Source organism: Wallemia mellicola (assembly GCF_000263375.1).
Source record: "Wallemia mellicola CBS 633.66 unplaced genomic scaffold WALSEscaffold_1, whole genome shotgun sequence".
Taxonomy (NCBI): domain Eukaryota; kingdom Fungi; phylum Basidiomycota; class Wallemiomycetes; order Wallemiales; family Wallemiaceae; genus Wallemia; species Wallemia mellicola.
In genome coordinates, this window is record NW_006531958.1 from 278,481 (window position 1) to 305,099 (window position 26,619).

At 42.1% G+C, this 26,619-nt stretch overlaps 14 protein-coding genes across 14 annotated transcripts; 4 read left to right on the top strand and 10 right to left on the bottom strand.

Annotated features, from left to right (window-relative positions):
* Positions 1–1,361: 1,361 nt before the first annotated feature.
* WALSEDRAFT_7095 (global nitrogen regulator protein) lies at positions 1,362–1,514 on the top strand (the record flags this gene model as incomplete). The annotated part of the gene is made up of 1 exon (XM_006955575.1): positions 1,362–1,514. A coding segment is annotated over one exon (153 nt), but the record flags the coding sequence as incomplete, so codon positions are not given.
* Positions 1,515–2,061: 547 nt separating this feature from the next.
* WALSEDRAFT_30776 (cytosolic acc1, acetyl-CoA carboxylase) lies at positions 2,062–9,086 on the bottom strand. The gene is made up of 7 exons (XM_006955763.1): positions 8,922–9,086; positions 8,628–8,874; positions 6,841–8,578; positions 5,701–6,796; positions 3,000–5,650; positions 2,796–2,952; positions 2,062–2,747 (listed from the first exon to the last, which is right to left on the bottom strand). Exons 1-7 carry the CDS (start codon positions 9,043–9,045, stop codon positions 2,122–2,124), a joined length of 6,639 nt encoding a protein of 2,212 aa, XP_006955825.1. The 5' UTR covers positions 9,046–9,086; the 3' UTR covers positions 2,062–2,121.
* A 59-nt stretch (positions 9,087–9,145) lies between these two features.
* Positions 9,146–9,804, bottom strand: WALSEDRAFT_59044 (hypothetical protein). The gene is made up of 4 exons (XM_006955764.1): positions 9,638–9,804; positions 9,514–9,591; positions 9,371–9,469; positions 9,146–9,324 (listed from the first exon to the last, which is right to left on the bottom strand). Exons 1-4 carry the CDS (start codon positions 9,790–9,792, stop codon positions 9,252–9,254), a joined length of 405 nt encoding a protein of 134 aa, XP_006955826.1. The 5' UTR covers positions 9,793–9,804; the 3' UTR covers positions 9,146–9,251.
* Positions 9,800–11,522, bottom strand: WALSEDRAFT_30779 (zf-UBP-domain-containing protein). Its single transcript, XM_006955765.1, has 2 exons — positions 10,373–11,522; positions 9,800–10,321 (listed from the first exon to the last, which is right to left on the bottom strand). The coding sequence occupies exons 1-2, from the start codon at positions 11,474–11,476 to the stop codon at positions 9,848–9,850; spliced, it is 1,578 nt and encodes a 525-aa protein (XP_006955827.1). The 5' UTR covers positions 11,477–11,522; the 3' UTR covers positions 9,800–9,847.
* Positions 11,523–11,688: 166 nt separating this feature from the next.
* Positions 11,689–12,984, bottom strand: WALSEDRAFT_30780 (3-carboxy-cis,cis-mucoante lactonizing enzyme; the record flags this gene model as incomplete). Its single annotated transcript, XM_006955766.1, has 3 exons — positions 11,689–12,527; positions 12,572–12,937; positions 12,982–12,984. 3 exons carry the CDS (start codon positions 12,982–12,984, stop codon positions 11,763–11,765), a joined length of 1,134 nt encoding a protein of 377 aa, XP_006955828.1. The 3' UTR covers positions 11,689–11,762.
* A 31-nt stretch (positions 12,985–13,015) lies between these two features.
* WALSEDRAFT_53135 (ARF/SAR) lies at positions 13,016–13,784 on the bottom strand (the record flags this gene model as incomplete). Its single annotated transcript, XM_006955767.1, has 4 exons — positions 13,016–13,101; positions 13,157–13,387; positions 13,430–13,602; positions 13,653–13,784. The coding sequence occupies 4 exons, from the start codon at positions 13,782–13,784 to the stop codon at positions 13,074–13,076; spliced, it is 564 nt and encodes a 187-aa protein (XP_006955829.1). The 3' UTR covers positions 13,016–13,073.
* A 247-nt stretch (positions 13,785–14,031) lies between these two features.
* Positions 14,032–14,388, bottom strand: WALSEDRAFT_61824 (hypothetical protein; the record flags this gene model as incomplete). Its single annotated transcript, XM_006955768.1, has 1 exon — positions 14,032–14,388. The coding sequence occupies one exon, from the start codon at positions 14,386–14,388 to the stop codon at positions 14,032–14,034; it is 357 nt and encodes a 118-aa protein (XP_006955830.1).
* A 267-nt stretch (positions 14,389–14,655) lies between these two features.
* WALSEDRAFT_59048 (hypothetical protein) lies at positions 14,656–15,760 on the top strand. Its single transcript, XM_006955769.1, has 2 exons — positions 14,656–15,072; positions 15,118–15,760. The coding sequence occupies exons 1-2, from the start codon at positions 14,708–14,710 to the stop codon at positions 15,614–15,616; spliced, it is 864 nt and encodes a 287-aa protein (XP_006955831.1). The 5' UTR covers positions 14,656–14,707; the 3' UTR covers positions 15,617–15,760.
* Positions 15,729–17,060, bottom strand: WALSEDRAFT_34519 (hypothetical protein; the record flags this gene model as incomplete). Its single annotated transcript, XM_006955770.1, has 2 exons — positions 15,729–16,813; positions 16,857–17,060. 2 exons carry the CDS (start codon positions 17,058–17,060, stop codon positions 15,773–15,775), a joined length of 1,245 nt encoding a protein of 414 aa, XP_006955832.1. The 3' UTR covers positions 15,729–15,772.
* Positions 17,061–17,100: 40 nt separating this feature from the next.
* On the bottom strand, positions 17,101–18,059 carry WALSEDRAFT_30783 (proteasome subunit beta type-7). Its single transcript, XM_006955771.1, has 3 exons — positions 18,011–18,059; positions 17,820–17,966; positions 17,101–17,773 (listed from the first exon to the last, which is right to left on the bottom strand). Exons 1-3 carry the CDS (start codon positions 18,043–18,045, stop codon positions 17,137–17,139), a joined length of 819 nt encoding a protein of 272 aa, XP_006955833.1. The 5' UTR covers positions 18,046–18,059; the 3' UTR covers positions 17,101–17,136.
* Positions 18,060–18,073: 14 nt separating this feature from the next.
* On the top strand, positions 18,074–21,979 carry WALSEDRAFT_66873 (Pkinase-domain-containing protein; the record flags this gene model as incomplete). Its single annotated transcript, XM_006955772.1, has 3 exons — positions 18,074–18,374; positions 18,421–18,814; positions 18,863–21,979. The coding sequence occupies 3 exons, from the start codon at positions 18,074–18,076 to the stop codon at positions 20,712–20,714; spliced, it is 2,547 nt and encodes an 848-aa protein (XP_006955834.1). The 3' UTR covers positions 20,715–21,979.
* On the bottom strand, positions 18,862–22,392 carry WALSEDRAFT_66874 (dihydroorotate oxidase; the record flags this gene model as incomplete). Its single annotated transcript, XM_006955773.1, has 2 exons — positions 18,862–21,979; positions 22,027–22,392. 2 exons carry the CDS (start codon positions 22,390–22,392, stop codon positions 20,903–20,905), a joined length of 1,443 nt encoding a protein of 480 aa, XP_006955835.1. The 3' UTR covers positions 18,862–20,902.
* Positions 22,393–22,422: 30 nt separating this feature from the next.
* WALSEDRAFT_66875 (hypothetical protein) lies at positions 22,423–23,912 on the top strand (the record flags this gene model as incomplete). Its single annotated transcript, XM_006955774.1, has 3 exons — positions 22,423–22,456; positions 22,503–22,573; positions 22,620–23,912. 3 exons carry the CDS (start codon positions 22,423–22,425, stop codon positions 23,910–23,912), a joined length of 1,398 nt encoding a protein of 465 aa, XP_006955836.1.
* Positions 23,913–24,785: 873 nt separating this feature from the next.
* WALSEDRAFT_26731 (MFS general substrate transporter) lies at positions 24,786–26,387 on the bottom strand (the record flags this gene model as incomplete). The annotated part of the gene is made up of 4 exons (XM_006955775.1): positions 24,786–25,565; positions 25,669–25,756; positions 25,801–26,145; positions 26,191–26,387. 4 exons carry the CDS (start codon positions 26,385–26,387, stop codon positions 24,786–24,788), a joined length of 1,410 nt encoding a protein of 469 aa, XP_006955837.1.
* Positions 26,388–26,619: the final 232 nt, after the last annotated feature.

Consider the following 26,619-nt stretch of genomic DNA (forward strand, 5'->3'; position numbering starts at 1 on the left):
CGTTCAGTTATGGATTGGAGAGGTCAGTCACGGTCTCGGAGTAGACCACCACCAGGACATCATGGTGTGGGACCGCTCAAGAACCATTTCATGCCTTCACTTCCTACACAGGCACCTTCCCCTGAAACATCTAATCATAATAATGTTGAACAAACAGAGCAACATAATCATTCACGTGGTAAACACGAATTGACAACGACGATAGAGGAAGATTCTGGGAACAATGCTGACAATGTCTATAATTTCACAGGTTCTGCTATGTCCTTACCTGATCCTCAGACGTTCTTGCAATATTCTCAACATCAAAACGCTCATCATGGTGACATATCTTATGCTCATAGTCCGCCACAGAACTTCTACGATTTAATTGATGGTAGAACTTTGCAAGATTTGGTTAGAAATAAGTCAGTTCAACAGACACAACATATTCCTGCTTCAGCCAGTCTTCTCTCAAAATCATTATCATCCACGTATGGACCACAGATACCAAACCAAATAGAGAGAGATAATGTGAGTGTCGTTTTATTCAATGGTCTCTCCTAACACTCGGATAGATGATTAGAAAACGTCCTGCTGAATATTCACCGAAGTTTAATACTTTATTTAACAATACAGGTAATGGATCAACAGAGCCACCTCCATTTAGTCTTGCAAATCCTTTCTTGTCATTCAATGTAGAAGCAGACAGTAGACACGGTGCAGAGGGGTCTTTTGGTCCGCCTGGTATAGACATCAACGAGAATATAGTCTTGCCAGAGGGCTTCCCTGATGATGGTGGATTATCTGCATTGCTATCACAGAGTGCACCAGGTGGGTTCAACGGTCCATTCCCACCAACTATGCCGCAATCATTACCAAATTATGGTGAATATGTGAGCAATGACCAAAATACCAATAACAATCAGGATTGGAGTGGTTTGTTTAACTTACTCTATGATGCCGACTCGGCACCAACGACACCATCATTTGGAGATGTAATGAACCCATTCGCAGTTAATATCAACCCCCACAATTTATTTAATAAAATGAATAGGGAAGTAAAGCCATTGAGAGGTTCATCTTCTAGTCAATCTTCTAGCAGATATGCGTCACAATCACCAAATTTACCTACGAAATCCAAACCATCTGTAACAATTAATAACAAGCAACGCACGCAGAAGCGCGAAACTTTGTCATCTAGTGTACCATCAACGACATCAATACCAATAGCAGCGAAAAGGTCACCAATTATGCAGCAGCAACAACAGCCACAACGGTCATCTTATGTACCGTTAAGACAAGCGCCTAGTAAGACGCCTAATCTTCACGCGACGACATCCACTAGTGCCTCTGGACTCAGTGTTGATCCTGGTAACGCTATGACTTGCAATAATTGCAAAACTAACAAAACACCATTATGGAGGAGAGATCCAGAAGGAAATCCATTATGTAATGCGTGTGGATTATTCTTGAAATTACATGGTGTTGTTCGACCACTTAGTTTGAAATCTGACGTTATCAAGAAAAGGAATAGAAATGGGCCAGGTGTAAATGCCAAAGGTGGTCAAGGGAAGAAAGCGACTGGTAAAGATAGTCAGACGACATCAAGTCAAGTAACGCCAGGTCAACCAAATCAACAACCTCAAGAAAATAACGTTGAGAACAGTCCTGCTATGATGCCTTTCATGACTTTGCCAGCTGTCGTTAATACGAAGAAAAGGCGGACTAGTGCAGTACAACAACAAACCGAACAATCACAAGAGAGACAAATTGAGAGCTCAATCGGATATCTCAGTATTGATCAATCAAAGCAATAGGATAATTTTGCTCTTTTATTAGACATTATGAGCACGGGTTATGATAAATTCAATACTTCTTTCACTAACATCAGCCCAATTTTTCTTCTAATTTTTATGTTTCAACTTATAGACTCTTTCGTTGTGCAATCAGATATCTACTTCTATTGGGTTTTATTTTTTTCATAACCATTTGTAACATATACGAATCTCATCTTTTCTTTTTTTAACTAATGAAACCGAGAAAAAATATATTAATGATGCACAAAAAGGAAAAATAAAAAAAGAAGAAAAACCCGAGACGACATTAAAGAAAACTAATGGTGAGATTGTTAAGTATCAATTTTTAATTGAGTAACTTAGCGAAAGAAGAACGCTCTTCTGCTGAGAGTGTTTCCATAAATTTGGCGATACCTTCCAATGTACCTTGCTTATTGACAGTTGAGAATTGTGAGATTTGTGACTCAATGTAGCGTGATTGAACTAATTGAACGATTTCATCAATAACTTCTCTCTCTTTTTCAATGAATGAAGCAATCTTTGCGTCATCACTGAATTCAACATTCTTTTGTGAGTAAATGTTGTATAAGATTGATAATCTTGATTGTCTATCCATTAATGGATTAGCCTTGCCTAATCTGTTAATGATAGCTTCCTCATCTAATCTTCTTCTCAAGCGTTGATAGAAGTATCTTCTTGATTCGATCCATTCACATGGTGATGCACAACCCTTTGCTGACATTCTACCAACTCTGTCGTGTAAGTCTGAGTATAAGAGTGCAATTTGTTGGTAGGTTGGGTAGAGATCCTTTTCACGCTTAACAAGTGCATCAGTTGATACCTTACGTTCATCTACTGACTTGCTGCTATCTTCGGATTCCTTCTTGAGACGAGCGTATTCGGAGTCAAGTCTGTTCATAGTTGAAAGAACCTTGTCACGACGGTACTTGATTTCAACAATACCTTCTGGTTCTGAAAATACTGTTAGACAAACTTCAATGAAATAAAGCATAAACTTACCAAGAACACCAGCACGAGCCCATGGATCAGCGTACATTTCCATCATTGACTTGTTGATAGATGGATCGAGAACAACCCAAGCACCACCTCTAAGTTCACCGTTTGGAAGAACGTAAACGAAGATTGGTTGCTTGTAAGATGAGAGACCATCAACAATCTGCATTTGTGTTAGATAAGATATATTTGAGACACTTATAAACTCACCTTAGAACCTTCCTTGAGAATGGCGTCAAGCATGTCTTGTTGACCACCAGAGAAACCACGCCAGTTAGCGAAGATCATGAGTGGTAAACCTTCACGGTTGAAGTCTTGGATAGCTTGAGCGGTCTTGTATGCTGAGTTAGGGTACCAAACTTGACCTGCTTCCATAATACGTTGCTCGAATGAAAGTGGGTTGGCTGGATCAGCTGGTACAATTCTCTCCATTGTACGAGTTTCAACAGCAATGGCACCCATTGGAATACCACCCAATTTGGCTCTACCAGTGACGACAGTTTGTGCCCATCCACCAAGTGTTTCTTGGAATGAGTCCTTATCGAAGAAACCTTTCATGAACTTAGGTTCACCTGCTTCAGCATCCTCAGATTTACCTGCCAAGAACCAACGTGGATCGTATGGTCCCTTTGGTGGAACGTATTCAACAATTCTATCCCAGCTGTCATTGCTTGGGGAAATTGGAACTGGCTTGCCCTTACGTTCAGGGACGTATGACAACCATTGAAGAATTGAGATAGCACCTTCCAAGTCATTTGGAGAAACGATGTGTGAGATACCGTTCTTGTGCATGATTTGAGTACCACCAAGTTGCAAGTTGGAAGTGTAAACTTCACGACCAAGAACCTTGTTGAGTGCTGGAGCACCAGTAAGGATGATTGGTTGACCTTCAACTTGAACGGCACGTTGACCTAATCTGACGAGGTAAGCACCAATACCAACTGATCTGGCAGTGACCAATGTGATAGTGAAGATATCGTCATAAGCACGAGTAGTTTCACCAGCAATCAAACCAGATCCCTTAAGACACTCAACACCAAGACCATCACGAAGACCAATGATGTCAGTGATCTTGAATCTAACTTCACCATCATCTGTAATTTCTTCGACGTTAATAGATGAAGCAGCCTCTTTAAGTGATTCGTAGTTCTCTGGGGTGAGATAGAGGTATTTGAAGCCTTTCTCTGGGTTGCTAGCGTCATTCCAGGCAACTGAATATAAGTTGATGATTTCTTCAGCCAAACCGATACGAGCTCCTGAGTTAGCAGAGAGGTAGATTCTTGGCAAGCCGTAAGCACGAGCGAGCTCAGTGACCTTGTAGAAATATTCATCTTCAAGTGGACCAAATGAACCAATTTGGAATGTGATGTCGTTCGCGACAATGACAACACGTCTACCTTGTGGATATTCTGGAGTCTTCATTGTGAAAATCCAGCCGACCATACCAATGGTGTTAGAACCAGCTTTACGGTTAACTTCTTGTAATTGGTTGTGTTCATCGAGGACTAACTCGGAAGCGACGAGTGGGTCTTCTGGTACGGTCAAACCAGGAGCATTACGGAGGGCTGCAGTCCAGACGTTACGAAGAGCTTGACGGAAGAGATCTGGGAAGTCATAAACGTAGGTAGTACCAACGACGTGAGCCTTGTAACGCTTTGGTTGAAGCCACTCCTTGGTTGGGTAAGGTGCGTTGACAGGTTGCAAATGGTGTGCACCTTGTGGTCCAATTGACTTGAGGATTGTTGAACCATGGTCGGTTTCAACTTCTTGGTAAGCTTCATACTTGACAACGAATCCACTAACGTTCTCAATGATTGCTCTGATTGGTTGTACGTTACCCTCTTCATCTTCAAGAACGATACGAATTTCAGCACCAGTGACTCTCAATCTCCACAAACGCTTGCCGTGACGGTCAATGAAACCTGCGAGAGCCTCTTGTACTTCATCGAATGAAACACGAAGGTTGTAAAGGAAGTTGAGAGAAACGTGGTTGCAGTCAGCAGTTGGGTGATCAGCACCAGCAACTTCGAGAGCATCGAGAATGTCACCAACAAGTCTGTCGGATTCAGAGATCAAGTAGTCAGTTGTACGAATTGATCCACGAAGTCTACCTGGTCTGACCAAAGCTCTGATGAAGAATCTGTTATCAGTAGCGTTTTCACGACCTTGAGCGTGGTAAATGTGAATTTGGCGATTCTCAACGAATGATGGAGTGATCTTGAAGTTTGAGAGTCTGCTCAATTCGAGTTGGTAAGCGAGAGCTGGTTCAATGTTTCTGATTTCCTCTTGCTCGATCCATCTACCATTGACATCACGCATGGTGTAGAACCATGGGTATTCACCCTTACGGTTGATCATGTAAGTGACTCTTCTGATACCAGCTGATCTGACTCTTTCACCAACTTGATTTGTCAAGTCAATGAAGCTTTCCAACCATTTTTCGTTGCTCAAGTCATCATCCTTGTTAAATGCGTTGACAGCCAAGTTGAGTACGTTTGGTGGTTGTGCTGCTTCACCGTAACGCTCGAAGTGCTTCTTAGCATCAAATTGTGGGTACATGTCAAGAACCTTTGTGATACGAGTTTGGAGTTCAGACAAGTTGTTGAATGAAGCAATAGCACCCATACGAAGTGGTTCAAGTGAGTTACGTTTGACAGCATAGGTGAGGTCTGACATTGATCCAATTCTTGTTACATCCTTGAATGAGTCAACACGTGGAGTTTGAGGGGCATCTGGTGATTGACCCAAACGGAAGCGCCATGTAACGATATGTGGAGCATTTACTTCTTCACTTGGATGGTAGTCAACTTGAAGGACGGTGTATGCACGGTAAGCACGTGAAACGTAAACTTGAAGAGCGCCTTTGAGATAATTTGTTAGCCTGTATTTATCTGTAATAAGTACAACTCACTCATAGCGATCCAAGCATTCTGGTTAGAGAAGAAAGTTGTCAAAACGTCGAATACAGTGTAACGAGAGTCAGTAAGCTCCTTAAGAACATCAACATTTGGCATTGAGAATTCTTGTCCTTGTTCACCGTATAAGCTGGTAGTAACTGATGACTTCAAGATGTCGCTCATTTGACCAACACGTTCTTCGTAGGAAGGAATTTGAGTCAAAATGAGTACTTCCCTAGCTTTCAAAGCGACCTTGGTGCTGAGCTTGCTGTCAAGATCAGCGAGTTCCTTGAGGGCCCTGTTTAATGGGTTGTCTGAGTTCGTAAAGTTGGTTCCACCACCTTTGATAAGATCAAGAATAGCGTGCATGAGTCTATTCTTAGATTGGACCTTGACGTGTGAGAGTACGACGGCAGCAGCTTGTTCTAAGTTGTTACGGTGTTGTTCTCTCAAAGCCAAAACAGCACGGTCTTCACCAAGTGCAAAGAGCTTCTCATTTTCAGTGTACTTGTTGATGAAACCAGCAAGTGTTGCCCATTCGTGAACCTTAAGGCCACCCTTGAATTGTTCAGCAATCTCAAGGATTGGACCGACTGATAATCTGAAAGTAGCACGGTCTTGAGCACGAATGTTGCTAGTTGTGAACTCTTCGATAAGGCTGATGACTTGAATGGCTGGGAATTCAGCTTGCTTTGAGTGTGAAGTTTCAACTTGTTCACGGATTTGATCTTCAAGTTTGGCAGGAATACGACCGGAGAGAGTAGACAACAATTGAGTCATCATAGCGTATGGAAGTTGGGGGTCACGCAAAACATTGATCAACTCCTTAAGAGTGACTTGCATAACCGAGAGATTGTCGTAACCATCAAGGATAGTGTTGATAGTATCAACCAAGTAAGCTTGACGTTGTTGTGGCTTGTTACCAAGAATAGATGGCAAACCGTATGAAGGTAATTGACCTTCAAATGGTTTGGCATGTCTAACGCGGCTTGGGTCGTCAAGTGCAAGTATACCGAGAACCTCACCGGGTTGCAAAGCAACACCAACTTGCTTGATGAACATTGGTGAACCATCCTCTGCAGCAATGAGAGGCATGTACATTTTCATGACCTAAGACTGGGTTAACAAAGCAGCTTTGGAGAAATATAACTCACCTCAATCTCGGCGTATGGCTGACCAGCCTTAACATGTCCACCACTTTCAACTAGGTATCTGACAAGTTTACCTGGTGATGGTGAACGAAGCTGCGTTGGATCATTCTCTTGTTCGATTAAGCAAGTCTTTCCATCAATCATAACTCTCCAAGCAATGGTCTCGTCTCTCCAGTAGACGCTGTGAGATTTACCATCCAAAAGAACCAACAGACCACCATCAGCAAGTGGACGGGCAGTAACCTTAGTAGCACCACCGTTCAAATAGAGAGTCCACATTAACAATGATGATCTAGTAACTGTGAAGTTGTATTTGGTACCCTCGTAAATGAAGTCAACGGAGAAGATAGTTTGCAATTTCTCCTTTGGTGGGACTTGACCTTTTTCGAGAATAGTTCTGTATTCAGTCCAGCTTTCTTCAGATGCAACGTGAGCTTTGACGAGTGCACCACAGATGACAGCCAATGATGGATCAGGGCGTTCGGCAGTCAAACGGTTTGAGATGAGAGTGTCTAACCAGCCAGTAGTGATGGTGTTTTCTTCAAATGCTTGAGTTTCAAGAAGTTTGATGAGATATTCAACTGTAGTTCTGAAATCACCTCTGATAGAAATTTCCTTGAGTGCGACAACCATGTTCTTACGTGCTTCAGATCTGTCAGCACCGTAAGAGAAACAGTGACCGAATTGAGAGTCAGCCAAAGAGTGAAGACCACCTTGAGCACCAATTGCGAAGTAACCCCATACATTTGGACTTGATCTGAAGTTTAGTTCGTGAACAGTACCACCTGAAGGTTTGAAACCAGCGTCTGGGTCTTCAGCAGTCAAACGAACAGCAACAACGTGTCCTTTTGGTTTTGGTTTACGTTGTGTTTCAAGTGCTTCGTTTGAAGAGAAATCGAAATCAATGGTTGATTGACCAGTTGGGGTCTTTCCATAGAGTGTACGGATGTCTCTGATTCTGTGAAGTGGAATACCCATAGCAATTTGCAATTGAGCGGCTGGCAGATTAACACCTGAAACCATTTCAGTTGTTGGGTGCTCAACTTGGAGACGTGGGTTAAGTTCCAAGAAGTAGAACTTGTCGTCTGAGTGAGAGTAGAGGTATTCAACAGTACCGGCGGAAACGTAACCAACAAGCTTGGCTAAACGTACAGCAGCTTTCTCCATTTCTTCGAAACGCTCTTCACCGGCGATTGTGACTGGAGCTTCTTCAATAATCTTTTGGTGACGACGTTGGACGGAACAATCACGGCCGAATAAAGAGATAGCGTTACCGTATTGATCAGCTAATAATTGAACTTCCAAATGTCTAGCTGCACCGGCTAACTTCATGATAAAGACAGGTGAACCTGGAACTTCACCAAGGACAGCAGTGAAGCTTAATGGGAAGTCCGCTTCATCCTCGACTTTACGAATACCCTTACCACCACCACCTTCTGATGCTTTAATCATGACTGGGAAGCCAATAGCTTTGGCTTTCTCAAGACCTTGTTCAACTGTTGTGACGGTAGCGTTCTTGTATGCGTCGTCAGGAACAGTGACAAAGCCTTGTGAGGAGAGACTGGTATCCGAGATACCAGTACCTGACCAAGCCATTGTTGGGACTTGGGCAGATTGTGCAACGATGGTGGAAGAGATTTTATCACCCAAACTACGCATAGCGGATCCTGGTGGACCAATGAAGACGATTTTAGATTGGGAAAGCATTTCAGGTAACCTTGGGTTCTCAGATGCGTGACCCCTGGAATATTTGTCAGACTGTTTCAAATGGGAAAGACAAAACCACATACCAACCAGCCCAGACGGCGTGGACACCAGCACGTTCTGCAACATCAACGATAAAGTCGACGTTTGCGTAGTTGTTGTTGTTTGAACCACCGGGTACTTCTACGTACTCATCCGCCATACGAATGTAGTCGGCATTGACTGCGAGATCTTCTGGTGTAGCCATAGCGACGAATTCTACTGCTCTCTCGTATCCGAATTGCTCATAACACCACTTCCTAACGGATCTGATTTCCTTCACAGCGGCGATACCTGTAGGAAGAGATGAGTAAGCTGTATGTAGATAGACGACTACCAACCATTGTTTGCTATCAGAACCTTGGATATAACGGTGTGTCCGTTGTGGGACTTTACGAAGTCTTTGAGTGGAGAAGACGGTGCGCTGTCTACGGTGTTACCACCAATAAAGTGACTGTGATTCATCTTGTTTATTTATTTGATGTTGGTGGTATAAGTTTGACCTTAGTTTCCTTGTTTGTCGTCGTTAAATTGAGAAACCAATTCCCAAGCGATAAACAAATTGGGGGAAAGTGAAAATTTAAAATTTATATCAATATTTTTACAGTTTGAACGTTTATTTCAATAAATATACATATAAGTATACTAGCTATACTATCATCTCCCTCAATTTACTGCATTTTACGAAGTGCGTCAAGCTCATCGAGGATTGTTTGTACTGTCATTTCGTCGTGCTCGTAGAGGCTATACAGGGCGTTAGCATTTATATCTCCTAAACATCTAAAATCACCTCGGTATCAGCGATTTCGCTTCTTCGACATCCCCGGGCACTAAATTACCAATCTGGGCTTGCTCGAACTGCGTCATCTTTTCATCTTTCTTGAGTGCTCTAGTGTTTGTTAGTGGAGTCTCTCATGCGTGGGCTAGACCGACTCTCTGACCGATATCGCTGATTCTTTACTTCCAAATACGGTGAAGGTGTTCACATACTCTGACGTCTTCTTAAATACCCTATAGAAGTTTAGAATACCGTATTTCGATATAAGCTTACACCCACGGCGTATCAGCTTCACCTGCTCTACCATCCAGCAAGTGCTTGACTTCTGATATCGTCAAACATCCCATATCGTTAAACTCTGCACCCAATTTCAGCTTTGATGCGTCCTCGTCATCTGCGGCGCCTCTACGAAGGTACCTCCCAGAAGTCGTCATGGTGGCTGATCAAAGAGCTATTCATACAACAATACAATTATAACTTATGCTAGGGCTATTTAGTTGTGTTATCCCCCCTCTTCTCCTTCTCTTTCTCCTTCTTCTTCTTCTTCTTCTGGCTCGATGTCGATGGCGCAGGTGCAGGTGCAGCAATCCCGACTGTCCCTCCGGAGAGCTCACCTCCCGCCAAAGCTGGTACTTTATCACGTGCTTCAACAAAAAACATCAAGTCTCGTACGTTTTCTTTCAAATCCCCGTTTTCTGCTGTCAGTGTTGATATTATTTGACTTTGACTTTCATTCTGCTCGATCAATTTGTCGATACGCGTGAGAAGTCCCTCTGAGAATGACTTTTCTTCTTCTGCTTGTCTGCGAACATGATGGAGTACCTCGTTGGATTTTATTACCTTCTTCTCTAGCCTTGCATTCTCTTTCCTAAGATCGTCATCGCTTTCCCGAGAATGTTTTTGAGCTTCTACGACACTTTCAAGGCTTTCTAGACGTGCATGTAGTTCTAGCTGCTGTTCCTCCTGAGAGTTTTGTCAATGTACACTCGTTGATTGATGTCAAACAATACTCACATAATAGGACCTCTGAGTGTCGAGTTGTGATGCAAGGAGAGAGGAGAACTCCATAGCAACAATTTCATCATTCGCACCACCCTTGTCTGTATTACCATCAGCGCTTTCTTTTCCTTTCGACGACCCAAGGGAATGAGAAGTCGCTGAGGGAAGCTCAACGACCTTACCATCAGACTTCTGAATCAACCTGTGAACGTATCCATCACCTGCATAATCCCACACACGTTGTGTTTCGAGATCGAGTGAGAAGAGATGTGTAGTCTGCTCGTAATGTCTATAAGCATGGCCAGGGCCGTAGCGACCACAGCCGACATGACCACATATGAGACAAATCCACAAATCCTCCACCTTCCCACAACTTGCGCACTGCGTGCGCATTTCATCGCGCTTTGCTGGCTGAAATTTCGGCAACGAGTAGCGGCAAACAGGACATCGGGAGTTTGGCCATGCAGAGAGACAGCTGCAGTGAAAGCTATGATTACAAGGGATTGTCATCAATCCGGTCGTGCTACCATCCATCCTGTCAAGACATACTGGACATGTTGGCAATTCTGTGCACTGTTGTTGTTGTGGATGTTTAGATATCCAACCATCACCAAAATTGTCAAACGATGCGCTTTCCTTTGTGTCTTGGATCTTCACTGAAGATATGCGTACAACACGACATATCTCTTCATTCAAACTCGAGAAAGGAATACCATCGTACATCTCCTTAAACTCTAATGCATCACGATAATCCTTGAACTTTATAAGCGTGATATAACGATTCGGGGCCGCGTCACGCAATATTCGTATATGCGATATAGCGTCCAAAGCAGGTCTGATAAATTCAAGTAAATCAGATGGAGACATAGAAGATGGTACTGCCAATATACCAACGATCGCATTACGTTCTGTTGATCCGCCACCTGCGCTTGTTGATGTCTGTATATAATTCAGTTCATTCATAACATCACTATCACTCTCTTCTAATGATCGCGAATCCTTAAAAAGATGGACAACTCCAGTCATATCGACCTCCCCTTCTCTTGCAGATGGGTAGTATTTCGCTATCGGTGGTGATGGTGTCGTCGTACTCTGCGTGCTGCTACTAGCTCTTTCCATATCTGTGTTACTAATTGATGTGCGTCTTAATATCGCGCTATTCACGCTATTCTTCAGTTCTCTAAATGGGTCTTCCAATAGTGGATCAATATAGGTGACGGAAATACCACCAAATCGTAAATCTTTATTTATATCACTAGTTGTTCTACAATAGCTACTAGTGGAATCGCCAAAATCCTTAAATACTTCACTCTCTTTCTCGTTCGTTGATATGACTATACGATAAGCCATACACGTTGTCTTGAAACAACAAGTATTACAATTTAACAATTTAAAAATTAAGTTTTTACAAATCAGCTAACCAAATGAAAGATGTTGGTGATTGACCAGATGCTTTTGCAACTTGTTCAAGATCTCCTGATTGGCTATCACGTTTGAATACCACGACATTAGGATTATTCTCATATGTATTACCAATGATGAGGTATTCATCTTCTGCGCCGAATAAAACAAATGCACGTGGTTGTATACCGCCCACTTTAACGTGTTTGGTAAGTTCCAATGTCTCACCATTGTCAGAAACGCTGAAAATTGCCATATGATCTTCGTCATCGGCTCCAGATGGTTTTACATCACGGTTGGCTGCATAGATATACTTTCCATCGCTGCTAATAACAATTTCTGATGCTTGCATTGATGATTTTTCTGCTTTCTCTTTTGGAACAATAGATGTTTGCGACGTTAAGCTGAGTTTTCCATCATCTCCAAGCTTATACACGAGTACCTCATTTGAGAGTTCCGTAACGACGTACAAGAGGGAGGATTCTGGATGGAATACGCCATGTCTAGGTCCTGAACCAGCTGGTGCTTCATACTCGGACACCTTCTCCAGCTTGTCGTTCTTCACTGCAAATTGAAGAATGACGTCGCTACCAAGATCTGGAATATACACAGTTTGGTCATCAACTGGTGATGCGATGACATGGTGAGGGTGTGGTGATGTCTGTCTATCAGCATTTGGACCAGAACCAGTTAAGGCGGTACTTTCACCAAGAGCAGTGATTTTTCCATCTTCAGCAACAGAATACGCTTGTACGCTTCCACTTGCATACTAAATACGTTAAATGGACTTATTTACGCGTGAATTGTACCCACATTGGCAGCTATGAAGTACTGGCCATCAGCTGTGAATCCACCGCTAGCTGGACCGTCACCACCAGATGGAAGAGAGTTGACTACATTGTGGGTATCCGCACTTTCTAACACAGTCGAGGCTACCTCACCTGGGAATGCCTCTGAGCAGACGGCGATAATTGCATCATTCACAGGTGATTCCTGGATCCAAGAAGGTGCGAAACCTTGTGGAAGTGAATGTTGCTTGCCGTATCCCAACTCGTTTGACTCTGGATCGAATGTATAGGTAGTTAGGGAGGTGTTATAGCTTCCAGCTACGATGGTGTAGGCTGATCCAGAGGTTGCGAGTGACGCAGCTGCTGTAACTTTACCAAATTTCATATCCGACTGTAATATAATAAGCGTATTTTACTGCGCTAGCAGACACTTACCATATTGAGAAACTGGAATGGACTAATGACGTAGTAGCAAAAAGACAACTCAATCTATAACGAAATATAAAATACAACATAAAATGAAATAGCTAACTACTCTTCAATTCGTCGACCAGCCTGGGTGTTTTTGTTAGCAAAATGCAAAACGCATATGAAGACAGCATAGACTAACCAATTGAGTGCCTCGTTGAGCTGACCATCTTCACGGATAGCTGAGCATCCGCGTACACTCCAGGTGCGATCTTTGAGGTTATCAAGCCCGAGCTGTAGCGACACTTCAGCTACAGGAAGCGCAGCTGGACTGTCCTGCTTGTTAGCCAAAACGAGCAGCTTTGCGTCTTTGAGCTCCTCCTCGGAAAGCATTGTTATCAATTCTGACCGGGCTGTTGGCAATCTCTCGGTGCTGCGTTCGTTAGAAAGAAAAGACAGAAGATAATATACGAACTCAGTGGAATCAACGACATAGATTACCGCCTGTGTGTTAGCATAGTAACACCTCCAATATGGTCTGATAGACGTTTGACCTCCCAAATCCCAAACATTGAGTTGTAATCCGCTGTAGTTGATAGTTTCAACATTGAAACCGATAGTTGGTATAGTTTGTATTACTTCTCCGAGCTGTATAAACTCTGTTAAAACTCGGTCATTCTACCACAAAGAAGACTAACTTGTAATCTATATACTATCGTCGTCTTACCCGCTGCATCCAAACCGAGCATTAAAATACGGCATTCCTTCCCTTTTGTCCAGAATAAAAGCGGTCTGAACACATTCGCGAGCCCACTGAGTGTTGCACCCATCGATGTATCAAAGATAGAAGAAGTTCGTCATAAAATTGTTTTACATCATTGCAGTCGTATAAATGCTTTAAGAGATGTTTCTGAAATATATTGTTATTGTAAAAGGAAACATAGTAGTCGTCTTGTTGTGAAATGGTGAAAATCTTCCGTTTTGCTTTGCAGTTTGATTTATCGTAAAGTAGGTACTGAAAGATGTTTATAAAGGCTGTGTAGGTTGGTATAAGTTAAGTTGAATAGCTCGTCGTTTCTAGTGCTCCAATTTGATCCTCTTTCTTAACCTTCTTAAGGCGGCATCTGCATCAAGAGACGGTGGGTTTGCTTTATGCGAAGATAGCAAAGCTCCTTTGAAGCCATTGTTATCACTTATATCAACTTCTGTAGGAGATACAGGCTTGTCCTGAGCTCGAGCTACAACATAGGCAGCTTTGCGGGCCGCTGCAAGGTGATAGCCGTACAAACTTGCGCTGTAGTACTCTATAGTCATGGTAGACTCTGTCGACGAAAGCGGGGGCGAAGGCAAACCAATATTATTACTACCGCTAATTGAAGTGCTCCCGTCGCTGTCACTATCGACAGTGACCCCGCTTACACGTCTATTTAACATTTATGATTTCTGCACAGTGCAGAGAAAGAACAAAATCTTATTATTGCGCTTTTGGATCGTGAGCTCATATGGAGCAAGGTTGGAGTTCCTAGTGTAAGTTCAATTTAGAGAGGAGCATAAGAAGATATGAATAATAAGCACGTTCTTATCAATAAAAAGACTGTCTTTCTGCTTTAAAATTTATATTTTACATTCCTTATCGAGATGACTTCAGATTTTTAATCCGTCAGTACGCGACTCCCGCGTCGCTCTCTATTACAATCACAGGGGAACGAAATAAGTAAATAAAGAGTAAATACGCGTGAAATATAAACCCACTATGGCGACAACTTCGAAGAATATTTCAATACCTGATCGTTCACCTGGTTTTACAATGTCTAGTAGATCACCACACACACCGCCACCATCAGCCACACGTCTGAGAGGATACCCACTTCGTAGACGCGCGTCTTCATCATCTCTCCGGTCATCTGTTTCTGAAGCTAGTGTTGAATCATCCGAATTGGATTGGACGACCGGTGAGGATGATGATTTACATCGTTTATGCGATGAGTATGCCAATGAATCAACACATACTCCATACGCTGGTGCAGCACCACCAAATCAACTCGTACATCATCTAGCCAAAACTGCTCGTAGGGGTCGTTATGGCGATGATAATGACCGTTGGAGACATACGCTGAGGTACGTTGATTTATTCAGCTAATGACACATCTAAAACCCTATCAGGTCAACTCGTAAACGGATAAATATGATCATGAGGGAGGATGCACCCCCACTTTATGCACGTATGGAACACGGTGGCATCGTCAAGTCAAGATCAACACCGAATACTGGTTTGACATCCCCACACCCGCTTATCTCATCTCAAAGGCTCGTATACACTCTCGATGATGAGAAAACACCAAGGAAGATATTAGCGAATATAACAGCAGGTGCTTACTACTCACCTGATAAATCAGGATTGAGGCAGGCTTTGGGTAGTATCACCATAGCTGCTCCTATGAAATCTGAACAACCAATCCGTCGTTCAGCCAGACATGCAGCCATATCGCTGTCTGATACCATAGATGAAGAGGCCAATGACGGTGCAAGCACACCCAAAGTAAAGCACACGAGGCGTCAGTCGTCATCACCGGTTAAGCGATTAGCTACGGAGATAAATATAGACGACGGCCTCCGTCTTGGGTTACGACCACGTAAACGACAAAATAGCGTGGCATATTAGCAACAAAACATGCTCATATGTTTTTTTGGATTAGTTTTTTATTTTTCTTAGGATGCACACTTTAGGATTATTAGATTAGAACGAACGATCTTGTAAAAATTTCACCCATCTTGTTATACTAATTATACATATATCATTACAACAGCCAGAAAGAAATTAAGAAACAAACACTTTACGAAGTTTACTATAGTGAATTGTAGTACCATCACGCGGACACTTCACTAAACTATGAGGATCCTTCTCAGCGAGATCGTGAAGTGCAGCTTTCGAGTAGACCCTTCCATTAGGGAATGCGAGGAGTTCGCCATCTTTGACAACTTTACCTAAAATTTTGCAAACTATTGAAGAGTTCGTATGATGTGAGTGTGGAACTTGCTTAGCAAGAGCTCCCAGCAAATCTGTATTGCAAGTTGGGCAATTAACTGAGTGATTATCTAACAGATTCTCATCATTTGTTGACTTAAACGTTGTACCATTGTATAAATCCTCAAATTCATTTTTAACGACCTGTTTAGATTGCGATTGTGTGCAATTTGGCAATTTGAGTGAAGGCAATCCGACACTAAGTGCAAGGTGTAACATTGGGTATGAACTCAAGCCGTATAATTGGAAAGCGACATCTCTGAACATGTTACTCAGGTCAATCCAGCGTGATTGATTGTAAAGATTCCGGTAGATGCCTACAAGACTATCTTCAGGGAAGGCCAATAAAGCGGCGGCCTGTTGAATTTGTTTGGTGTGATTACTGAAATGGGAAGTTAAGTGTGAGCGCATGTAGATGATAGCTTGTTGAATATTACGTGATCTAACCAATTCTATGTAATCTTGCAAACGTAAGTAGAAATCTAACTGTACGTTAAGCTTCTTTAGGTGTGTTTTGTTATCATTACACCAATTTAATGCTGATGTGGATGAGCGGTTGAGTAAATCTGACTGAATGGATGAGATATCCTTGAACAAATCAGTATCAATAAGGCTGTCAATGTTGAGTTTATGTGTTATTAATTCGGATAAAGAGAAGTTGTTGTTACGTAACGACCAATCGATGAGCCATCTCTGTATACGTATCGATTTGAACTGCTGGATGAGTTCATCGTTTCCGGTTTGATAGCCAGCTAGGAGTGTTTGCTGGAGGTGTAACGCCCGAGCTTTTAATTGGGAGTAAGCGGATGACTGGAGGTTTTCGAACTTGACGAGCTAGGGGGTGTTAGAGGGTGTCTATGGTATGGAAAAGACATACTTTAACTCTCAAGAGCTTAGCTTTCTTTATCAATTGATCAATTCTGTTATCATCTAATTCGCCGTTTAACTGATTACCTATCGTCGATAGATCGTTCTCTAGCAACTTCTGGTAATTCCTGAACGCTTTCCGTAGCGACTGAAACGGTGATCTAAATAGAGGTATTTCCAACAGTAGAATTCCTTCTAAATCTAGTTTATTCATCTCCTAGATTAATGACGTTAATATTCAAGGAGCTAATCGTGGGAATAAAAATAAAAATGAATAAAAATTACACAATTTAGGACGTCAAATCCATTTCTTCTGGCTGCTTGTTAAATTCGATAACTTCTTCTTCTTGAACGAAATCCCTAATTGATTGCTTCGTGAAAGCAGTTGTACCCTTTCTAAACTTGTAATTTCTCTCTTTTATTGATCTAGCATTCAATTCTGGCTTGATATTTCTAATCATTTCAGTTGGTTTATCCTGGTCGATAACGCATACGTCGCAATTTGAACCAGATCCTAAATCGTTGAAAATACCAGCTGAGATTGCTTTAATAACCAAGTCTTTAGCTTCAGATTCTGTCATTTGAGGTTTCCATTCAGCTTCGAATACAGCCATGGCAGCTAAACTACCACTACCCATGGTAACATATGGCAACTTGTCGGTAGAACCGTGTGGTGCGACGGTGAACAAGTTTGGACCGGTAGAATCTATACCGCCGAGTACGAGTGCAGCACCGATATGACCCTGGTATTGGAATAACATCTGCTTTAACATTGTCATTGCAGTAACGACTCTAGGTTTTCTATTTGTTGATAATGAGTGCAACTCCAAGTTGGAGGATATCAAAGCGGTAACGGCTTCTGTATCAGCGGCAGTACCTGCACCACAGCAGCGGATATCGTCTGTGAGGTAGTGTATCTTTTCGCAGCTATCGTGGTCGATTAGTCGTGGCCTAGATAGTAGAGGATACTAACTTTTTGTCAGCGATGATCTCACCCTCTGTAGCTCTCGTGTCTGCACCCAAAACCAAGCCATTGTTGTATATACAGCCAACGATTGTGGTACCGGTGGACGTTGCTTTTGGTAAGTTTGAAGGGTTCTTAGACGCCAATTCGTTATTTCTAATAGACGTTAATAGTATAATAGCTATAGACTGATAGCCCACCTGTTAAAATTGCTAAAATCAAATTCAGCGACCATGACGTGTGCTCGTTGAGAGACTACCTTCATGAACGATTCAAGGGATGAGAATAATAAAAATAAAAAATTACTATCAACATACCATAGATTCAAAGGTTGCTCTCTCTTAGACCAGGAATACACACTCGCAGACAAAATTGGCCAGGGTACATTCGGTGTCGTATTCAAAGCGACGTCCAAGTCAACCAAGCAAGTCGTCGCTATAAAGAAGATCCTCATACATACAGCCAAAGATGGTTTCCCTACTACCTCCATACGCGAGATCTCGTTCTTGAAACTACTCAATCATAGAAATATCGTTCAACTCGTCGATATGTCATTCTCTAAAGGTATTTTATTCTTACTTCTCCTGGCTAGCTCCTAACCTGCCACTAGAGAACTCAAATCCGATGTTCTACATGGTATTCCCTTATATCGACCACGATCTCACCGGTTTATTAGAGAGACAAGATTTTAATCCTTCTACTTCACAAATAAAACTCTACATGCTGCAATTATGCGAAGGTACGGCTTTCATGCACGCCAACGGCGTTTTGCATCGTGATATGAAAGCATCAAATATTTTGATATCAAACGATGGTAGTCTCAAAATTGCTGATTTCGGTTTAGCACGTATTTGCCATAAATTACAACAAAAGAACTCCAAGTCCAAGTCGAGAAACTACACAAATATGGTAGTAACCAGGTTTTATAGACCACCTGAGCTTATACTTGGTGAGAAGAACTCTTGGGGTGATTACGGACCTGAAATTGATATTTGGGGTCTTGGGTGAGGCTCTCTAATAGATTAAAAACATCCCATCTAACACCGATTTAGTTGCATATTCGGTGAAATGTTCACTCATAAGCCAATTCTACAAGGTCACACCGACATTGATCAGCTAAAACGCATCTTTGAACTCTGCGGTGATCCAACTAGTGAATCTTGGCCTGGTTGGGAAACTATTAAAGGTCAATATAGCATAGATATAAAAACATTCGGTTACAAAAATGGTAACCTCAAAGAGAAATTTATGAGATACAACAATTTTGATCTTTCAGCATTGGAATTACTCGAGAAACTCCTAACGATGGACCCAAAGAGGAGGATATCAGCCAAGGATGCCCTCAAATTGGATTACTTCTGGACAAAACCGTTGCCGATGAAGAAAGAAGACGTCAAACCACTACCTTCATCGCACGAGTATGATAGTCGAAAGCAGATGCAAGCAAAGCAGTATACTTCTACTCAGAAGGCAAGACCTCCAGTGAATACCCAGATGCAGCAACCATATATGTCGCAAAAAATGCCATCTAGTGGCTCACAATTTAGCTCAAGACCTTTACCTGCTTATAGACCACCGGGAGGTCAATTCAGTGCGCGACCTGCTCCACCATCTGGTTTTAGGGGATCACACCAGCGTGGACCGCGCCCACCATCCGATAATCCGTATGGCCGTCCATCCACAAACCAGATGAATACCGCTCAAAATCCACCTATCAATCCCTACTCTGCCTATTCTCGTTCGTCTCACGGTAGACCGCCTGTGCAGGGGAGACCGTTCGGTAATGACAGGAGAAGTCAACCAGCGCAGCCACCTCCACCTCGTTTTTCGAAACCTCGCGATGATGATATTGTCGTGGATTATGGTGCACCTGATTATGGGCCATCAGATGGCAGAAAACGTGAAAGAAGGGAACCAAGTCCGAGAAGATCACTAGAGAGACCAGTAAATCGTCGCCCAGATGAAAAGAAGGAAGATAGACGGTCAGATGTGCTTCCAAAAGCTGAAAATGGACAACCACCACCACCAAAACAGCTGCCTCCAAAGCAAAATATACCTCCGCCACCTGTCGAGCCGAAGGATTCACCTGCGAGGTCTGGATCGGTGCGAGATTCAAAAGTGTCTTTGGTGCCTCCAGACAGTGCAGGCGAAGAGAGGATGTCTATTGATCTACCATCACGTAAAGAAAACATTAACAGACCAGAAGATCCTGCTGGTACAAGCCAGACAAAAGGCATAGCTAGACGTCCGTCTATGACGAAGAATTCTGAGAGTCTGAATCAACGTAGGGGGTCGAAGGATAGCCGTGATGACCGTGATGAGTACTCAAGATATGACGCAAGGAACCCATACGATAGGCGAGACAGAGAGCGTGATTGGGATAGAGCAACAGATTATGGCAACAACTATGATTATGATTATGATTATGACTACGATAGAGGTGGGAATTACGCGGATAGCGGCTATCATCGCAATGACAGAGGCTATAGACCAATGAACAAAAAGCCACGCTATGATAGCCGCGCCGAACATAGACATCATCCTGATAGCGAGTATGCTTACAAGCAGCAGTCAGGACAAGGAGGATTCAACCGTGAAAGAAGTCATTATAGGGGTGCAGGACCGCGTCATGGTGGTATAAGTAGGACACAACCTTACCAGCCATATCCAGATCATGATCGAACACCTATGGATTTGCCATCAAGGCCAACGGACTCTGGGAATCCCGACGAAAAGGCAGTCAATGAGAGTAGAAATCACTATACGCATGATATACAACGCGGTAAAACTGATAACGACGCTAACAATACCAGTCACCGTAATGATGACACATACACACGCCCGCGCGCTCATACTAGCCATACTGAGAGACATCAAAATGAAGAAGGCGAGATAGCTCCATAAGTTGCTTTCCTTAGAAAACAACTGTAAACCATAATATTTGTAATAGTTCATATTAAGTAACTTTATTTTATTTGTAGTAAGAAAACGACAAGTCATAAGGAATTAAAGGACATAGCATATTTAAGATTATACCACACTAAATTTATTAGCATCCATGCATTTAATCATTCTGCTTTTTTGAAATTTTTCTATACAAGTCGTTTCTGGATTTCTTGAGCTGTTGAGGTGCCCTTTTGGATAATACCTTGTGCAGAGTTTGTGTCTACATCTGCGAGTTTCTTTGCACGTTCGATCAAACCTTCAACTTCTTTAGTGAGAGTGTCTATAGCCGCGCTGTATCCCTTCTCCCATCTTCTTTGTGTCAAATCGGCTAAAGCATCTGTACCAACGAAGGCTTGCCAAGATGCAATACCGTTATTTTTAAGTTCGTCTGCTATTTCATCTTTAATACGTCTTGGTAAGCCCACACCTTGGTATCCAAGCGCGGTGTAGAGTTGGACAAGCGATGCGCCAGCTCCTGCAAACTTGAGAGCATCCTTACCAGATGAGATACCACCACATCCTACGAGTGGTACTTGACCATCTGTTGATATGTACAACTCCTTAAGTGCCTTTACGGACTTCTCGAGAAGTGGTTTGCCGCTCAAACCGCCAACTTGAGTCTTGTTTTCCGAGGTCAAACTTGAGGGTCTGTCGATAGTGGTGTTGCTAACGACTACACCATCAATTCCTACATTCTTAGCAGCCAATCCAACGTCTTCGAGTTCATCACTGCCTAGATCTGGTGCGACCTTAACGAGGATAGGGAGTTTGTTTGATAATTTCTGACGTTCATCTACCACACTTGAGAGAAGGTTTTCAAGTACGCTTCTTCTCTGCATACCGCGCAAACCCGGTGTGTTTGGTGAGCTGACGTTGATAACGAGCATATCGGCGAATGGACCAAGCGTCTTGACACCCTTAACGTAATCACTCACGTCATCCGCACCTGTCGTCTTGTTCTTGCCGAGATTCAAACTGAGGATCCTGCCATTACGTAGCGAGCTAGGCAAGCCAAAGTGAGTAGTAGCCTCGTTGGCGCTGAACAAACCTGATTGTAAAAGTGTGTTTGTTGTCTCTGTATCCGCGTTACTGGTGATGAACTTTCTCAGTCTTTGTCTCAGACGTGCTAATACTGTTAAGTGACCGACGGAGTTGAAGCCGTAACGATTGATGACTGCCTCATCATCCTCTAATCTAAACATACGTGGTTTGTCGTTTCCTGACTATATATAATATGAGTGAGCAATTACAGACACGACATCACACTCACTTGTGGTTCTGGGGTCACAGAACCAACTTCGACGAAACCAAATCCAAGGTCGAATAAACCGTCGATTGCTTCGGCATGCTTATCGAATCCAGCCGCCAAACCAACAGGATTGTCGAAGTGCTTTCCCCAGACAGTAGTTTTCAAGCCTTCCCAGTCATTTCCATAGTCTTTTGGATGAATACCAAGTGAAAGGAGCTTTATAGCCAACTTGTGACTGTCCTCCGCGTCTAGTTGGTGTAGTAATGGCGTAGTCAACCAGTTGTGTATCGATGCACGTGAATCTTGAGCGTAAAATGCGACACCACCAAGTGAAACGTAAAACAATGGTTTAATGAATTTTTTATTTCTGCTAAGTGCACCAAGCATAGTGATCGTTCTTAAACTACAAGTTACTCGATGGAATGTAGCATTTCAACCGATTTAATAAGAGGTCTGTATTTTTAATTTATTTATTTCCTTCTCAAGGCGTTACTCAGATTTCACTAAATTAATACACTGTTTATCACGTTTCAGCGAAGATCTCACTTTACGTTGCTCAGAATCTGATGTAAGGGAGCCTTTGGTGTATTTTACACTTCTAAATATACCTGAAGGTTCAGCTAGCTGCTTTGAATAGCACACGCTCGGGTTTCATCATCTTCACTCTCGCGAGCGATTACTTTGAGAATTACATCCTCAACAATGAGGAAATCGCTATAAAGATCGCTACAAAAGCATTACTTAGCGTTATGAAATTGAAAGCTCAAGAGAAGAACTTACTCGGTTGCTCACTCAAGATTGACACTGAAATTAGTCGTTTAGTACAGACGACATCTTTCACTAATGGTGCAATACGTACGCATAGATTACCCTACGCGTCTGCTAAATTAGCATTACCATCCTACGATCCAGCCGAATGCGCGAATGAAGTAGTAGCGAATGCACGCGTATTGAGTGATTGGCTTGACCATTTCACACCGTTTAGTGTACATAATGACATTACGTTGATATGTACCGAAACTTCGGCTAGATTCGCAAGTGCCGGGGAAAGTATAAGGGATGCTACTCGTTTGAAAGACCAATCAACGGCGACACTCGTACAGGTTGACACGACGGAGTTTGAATTGTACGGTGTGAGGCGGGATGCGGCTATGAATTTTTCAATGAAGGAATTCAAAGCTATCATTCAGCTTGCTGAGGGTCTAGGTGCACCAATCACGCTAATGTTCTCTGATGCACCGCATCCCCTACAAGTAGTTGTTGATGCAGATGACTTGCGTGCGAGTATGATACTTTCTACTTCCGTTCCGTCGAGCACACCTTCACAGGTTGCCGAGCGCTCGTATCAGACCAGCCAACGGTCGGAGAATAGATCACATATTGCTGACACAAGTGCTGCTACCAACTTCAATGCAGATAATAGCCATACCAGCAACGTTAGTAATTTCTTACAGTCGGCCTTGCCTCCCAATTCCTCTCGCAAAAAGCGGCGTATCAATATGGAATCGATCCCTCAAGCATCTCCAATAAAGAAGAATATACCAGAAGACGATAACAATGATGAGAATAATGAGGAGCCACTATTTTTAAGTCAGAATAATGATTTCAGTATACCACCACCACCTTCACAGATTATTGGCTCTAGCGCTCGTCACTTCGACCCATCTATGGCGAGAGATGGAATGAATGAGGATGAAATGCGCGACGTACTCAATGATATGGATCTAGATCCGAATTCAGAGGACTCTGCAACTCAAGATGAAGCTGATATCAATGATGATGTTGATATCATGCAACACAATTACGACGCTAATAATATCCAACAAAATAATGACAGTGATGACAACGATGATGATTTACTTGAAACACAGCAAAACGGCAATTTCAAACCACTTTGGTTCGATTAAGAAATGTATAAAGAGAAACAAAAAAGAGTTGTAAAATTAATTCGATTAAATGGTATATCTTTCAAAAGAAGCCTATCTGAATTTACGTTGTAGTTTAAATTGATGTAGCAGATTGTGATCTATCTCCGTAACTAACATTTCTTTAAATTAACGCTGCATTGACTACAACATTAGACCTCATCAGAAACATCACTCGCTACTCGTCCTTTATAGGAAGATATCAACTCATCATAACATCCTCTAACAAATAGCGACCATGTAAGTACATCTACTTTCGTTAATTATTGTCATACTGATTTAGACCTTCACAGCCCGATTGACATTCTTGGGCAGCGATAATATAATCTAACTAGATAAACGTAATAATTACGACAGAAATAGCACCCAGATGTCTCACTACTTTCCATACTCTAATTTAACCATTGTCAGAATATGGAAACCGGCGTTGAACATACAGCGTCATTAGTTACTAGGTACGAAGATATAAATAGTACTAGAAGGAAGGAAGTAAAAGATAAGAGAATTATGAAGAACAGGCAAAGTGAAACTTATATAAGGAAGCAATTTGTGCACATAATAATATTTATGTTAAAAGATTATTACATGACGTATTTATATTTCACAACCAATAATATAGCACGTCATGTGTTTACAAACCAATAAACATCAACTTTGGAAAGTATAATAAAAGTATTGAAGATATGCGCGATGGCATACTATTCTGAAACATTTCTTGTCATTATGGTCTACTATAATTGGTAGCGAAGAAAGGTGATATTATAATGAAACCTTCATATATTGTTTATTATACAATTACATGCTTAAGCATACTAAGTTATCATAACAAGGCAAGAGATTTTGAGAAAGATCCCTTTAAAGCATATATCTAAATCCACGCTTGACGAGCAGAGCATTGTCTAACTTGCGATCGCACTTCTCTGGGATATCCCATGGATCCATTCCCGGATATTCTTCTTCCAATTTTTCAATCTTCTTGTTGAGGTTAACTAAAATATATCTGAATCCTAAAATAAGGAAACATGAGAATCCAGTGCAAGCAATGCAAATTGCATATGATTGTCTGTATCCACTAGGTCCAAATTTGTCTGCATCCCAGATATAACTTCCGGCAATGTTACCAATGTTTGAGAAAGCGTTGACGAAAGCAATGGCAACTGAACGTCTTGATGTTGGACGAATGAACGAACTGGAAGTGAAAGCATAGACGCAAATGAGACCACAATAACCCAATGTCATCAAGAATAATGAGAAATATCTTGCTGCCTTGTTTTGAGTTGCAATCGCAATAATGTAACCGACAATGGCTACCAAATTTGAAACCAAAATGTGGAAAGTACGTTCTTGGAATCTATCTGAACTGACAGCCCATGGGAAAGCGACTATTGTTGCGAAAATCCATGGTGGTGCACACATCAGTAAGGCTGTTATACCCTCGAAACCCATTTCCTCTGTTAAAGTTGGGAAATAAATGTTGAAACTTAATGCAGTGACAATACCGAACAATGTCAAAGCTAACCACCAGACTCTGTAATCAAGCAGTGCCATTTTCATACCACGAAGGACTTCGTGTTTATCCATGACTGTGTCTACTTTTCCTGCATCTTCTGCCATACGACGAACAGCCAATTTTCTCTGTTTTGAATGTCAGACATTGCTACGAAATTTTTCAACAGTAGCCCTATAGTCAGAGCAAACAAGCCCTCATACTATAGTTCAACTTATAAGTTTAACGCACCTCTAATGGTGACAAGAAATATTCTGTTTCTGGGAAATCCGGAAGTATGAAAACTGCGCAAACTGCTACAAATATAGTGAGAGCACCTCTGTAAAGCTTGTTAAACATTATTCCCTGATAGGAGAGACCTACTCAATATAGAAGAGCCATCTCCAAGCTCTATGACCAAGTTTGCCTTCCATACCGTTGATGATACCAGCAGCTATGAGATTACCAAAAGCATTAGAAAGGAGGTTACCACAGTATAGCAATGTTATTCTAAGACCTAGTTCGTCTTTCTTGTACCATTTAGACAGCAAAAAAATAGCTCCTGGCAAGAAAGCTGCCTCGACGAAACCAAGGAAGAGTCTAGTCAAGAGAATACCAACGTAGTTTTGAGTGATACCAGTCAAGCAAGATATAACACCCCAAATTGCCATTGCACCACCAATATAGAGCGATGGCCGGCTTATTAGAGAGACAATGCCATTCGAAGGACTAAAACACAGTCAACGCAATCATTTACCTAGAAAGCGCACGTACACTTGACATACAATGTAGCCCGCGTAGAGTATAGACAGAACAGTTTCGTATCTGTTGTCGTATCCGAGTTCTAGGTCGTCTTCTAAACCTTGATGACGAGCCGCCGGGACATTGTTTCTATCGATGTAATTGAGGATATAGACTGATAATTGTAATTTAATAGAAGGGATAGATGAAGGAATTAACGAAAAAGCCATGGTTAGCTAAGCTGGACGGATACATAAAATTTTCACTCACTGATAATCATAATGGCGAATCTGGCATCAGTTTTCCAAAGCAATTTGCGTTCCATCTTTTTTCTGTTCTCATATCCACCAAATTCTTCGTCATCATTACTGTAAGTCTCCAAGTCAACAGTTTGTCCGTGTCTCAATACACCATCTGGAGCTACTTCGTGCTCCTCGTACTCTTGTTTTAAATCCTTTTCGT

Coding starts and splice junctions, on each gene's coding strand:
- WALSEDRAFT_30776 (XM_006955763.1), bottom strand. CDS start 9,045: ATGAATCACAGTCACTTTATTGGTGGTAACACCGTAGACAGCGCACCG. Junction 5,651..5,700: donor GAATGCTTGGATCGCTATGA/GTGAGTTGTACT, acceptor ATTATCTCAAAG/GCGCTCTTCAAGTTTACGTT. Junction 2,748..2,795: donor GGCTCGTGCTGGTGTTCTTG/GTAAGTTTATGC, acceptor CAGTATTTTCAG/AACCAGAAGGTATTGTTGAA.
- WALSEDRAFT_59044 (XM_006955764.1), bottom strand. CDS start 9,792: ATGACGACTTCTGGGAGGTACCTTCGTAGAGGCGCCGCAGATGACGAG. Junction 9,592..9,637: donor GCAGGTGAAGCTGATACGCC/GTGGGTGTAAGC, acceptor AAACTTCTATAG/GGTATTTAAGAAGACGTCAG. Junction 9,325..9,370: donor GCGAAATCGCTGATACCGAG/GTGATTTTAGAT, acceptor CGCCCTGTATAG/CCTCTACGAGCACGACGAAA.
- WALSEDRAFT_30779 (XM_006955765.1), bottom strand. CDS start 11,476: ATGGAAAGAGCTAGTAGCAGCACGCAGAGTACGACGACACCATCACCA. Junction 10,322..10,372: donor ACACTCAGAGGTCCTATTAT/GTGAGTATTGTT, acceptor CAAAACTCTCAG/GAGGAACAGCAGCTAGAACT.
- WALSEDRAFT_59048 (XM_006955769.1), top strand. CDS start 14,708: ATGGCGACAACTTCGAAGAATATTTCAATACCTGATCGTTCACCTGGT. Junction 15,073..15,117: donor CGTTGGAGACATACGCTGAG/GTACGTTGATTT, acceptor AAACCCTATCAG/GTCAACTCGTAAACGGATAA.
- WALSEDRAFT_30783 (XM_006955771.1), bottom strand. CDS start 18,045: ATGGTCGCTGAATTTGATTTTAGCAATTTTAACAG. Junction 17,967..18,010: donor GATTTTAGCAATTTTAACAG/GTGGGCTATCAG, acceptor AACGTCTATTAG/AAATAACGAATTGGCGTCTA. Junction 17,774..17,819: donor GAGATCATCGCTGACAAAAA/GTTAGTATCCTC, acceptor CGACCACGATAG/CTGCGAAAAGATACACTACC.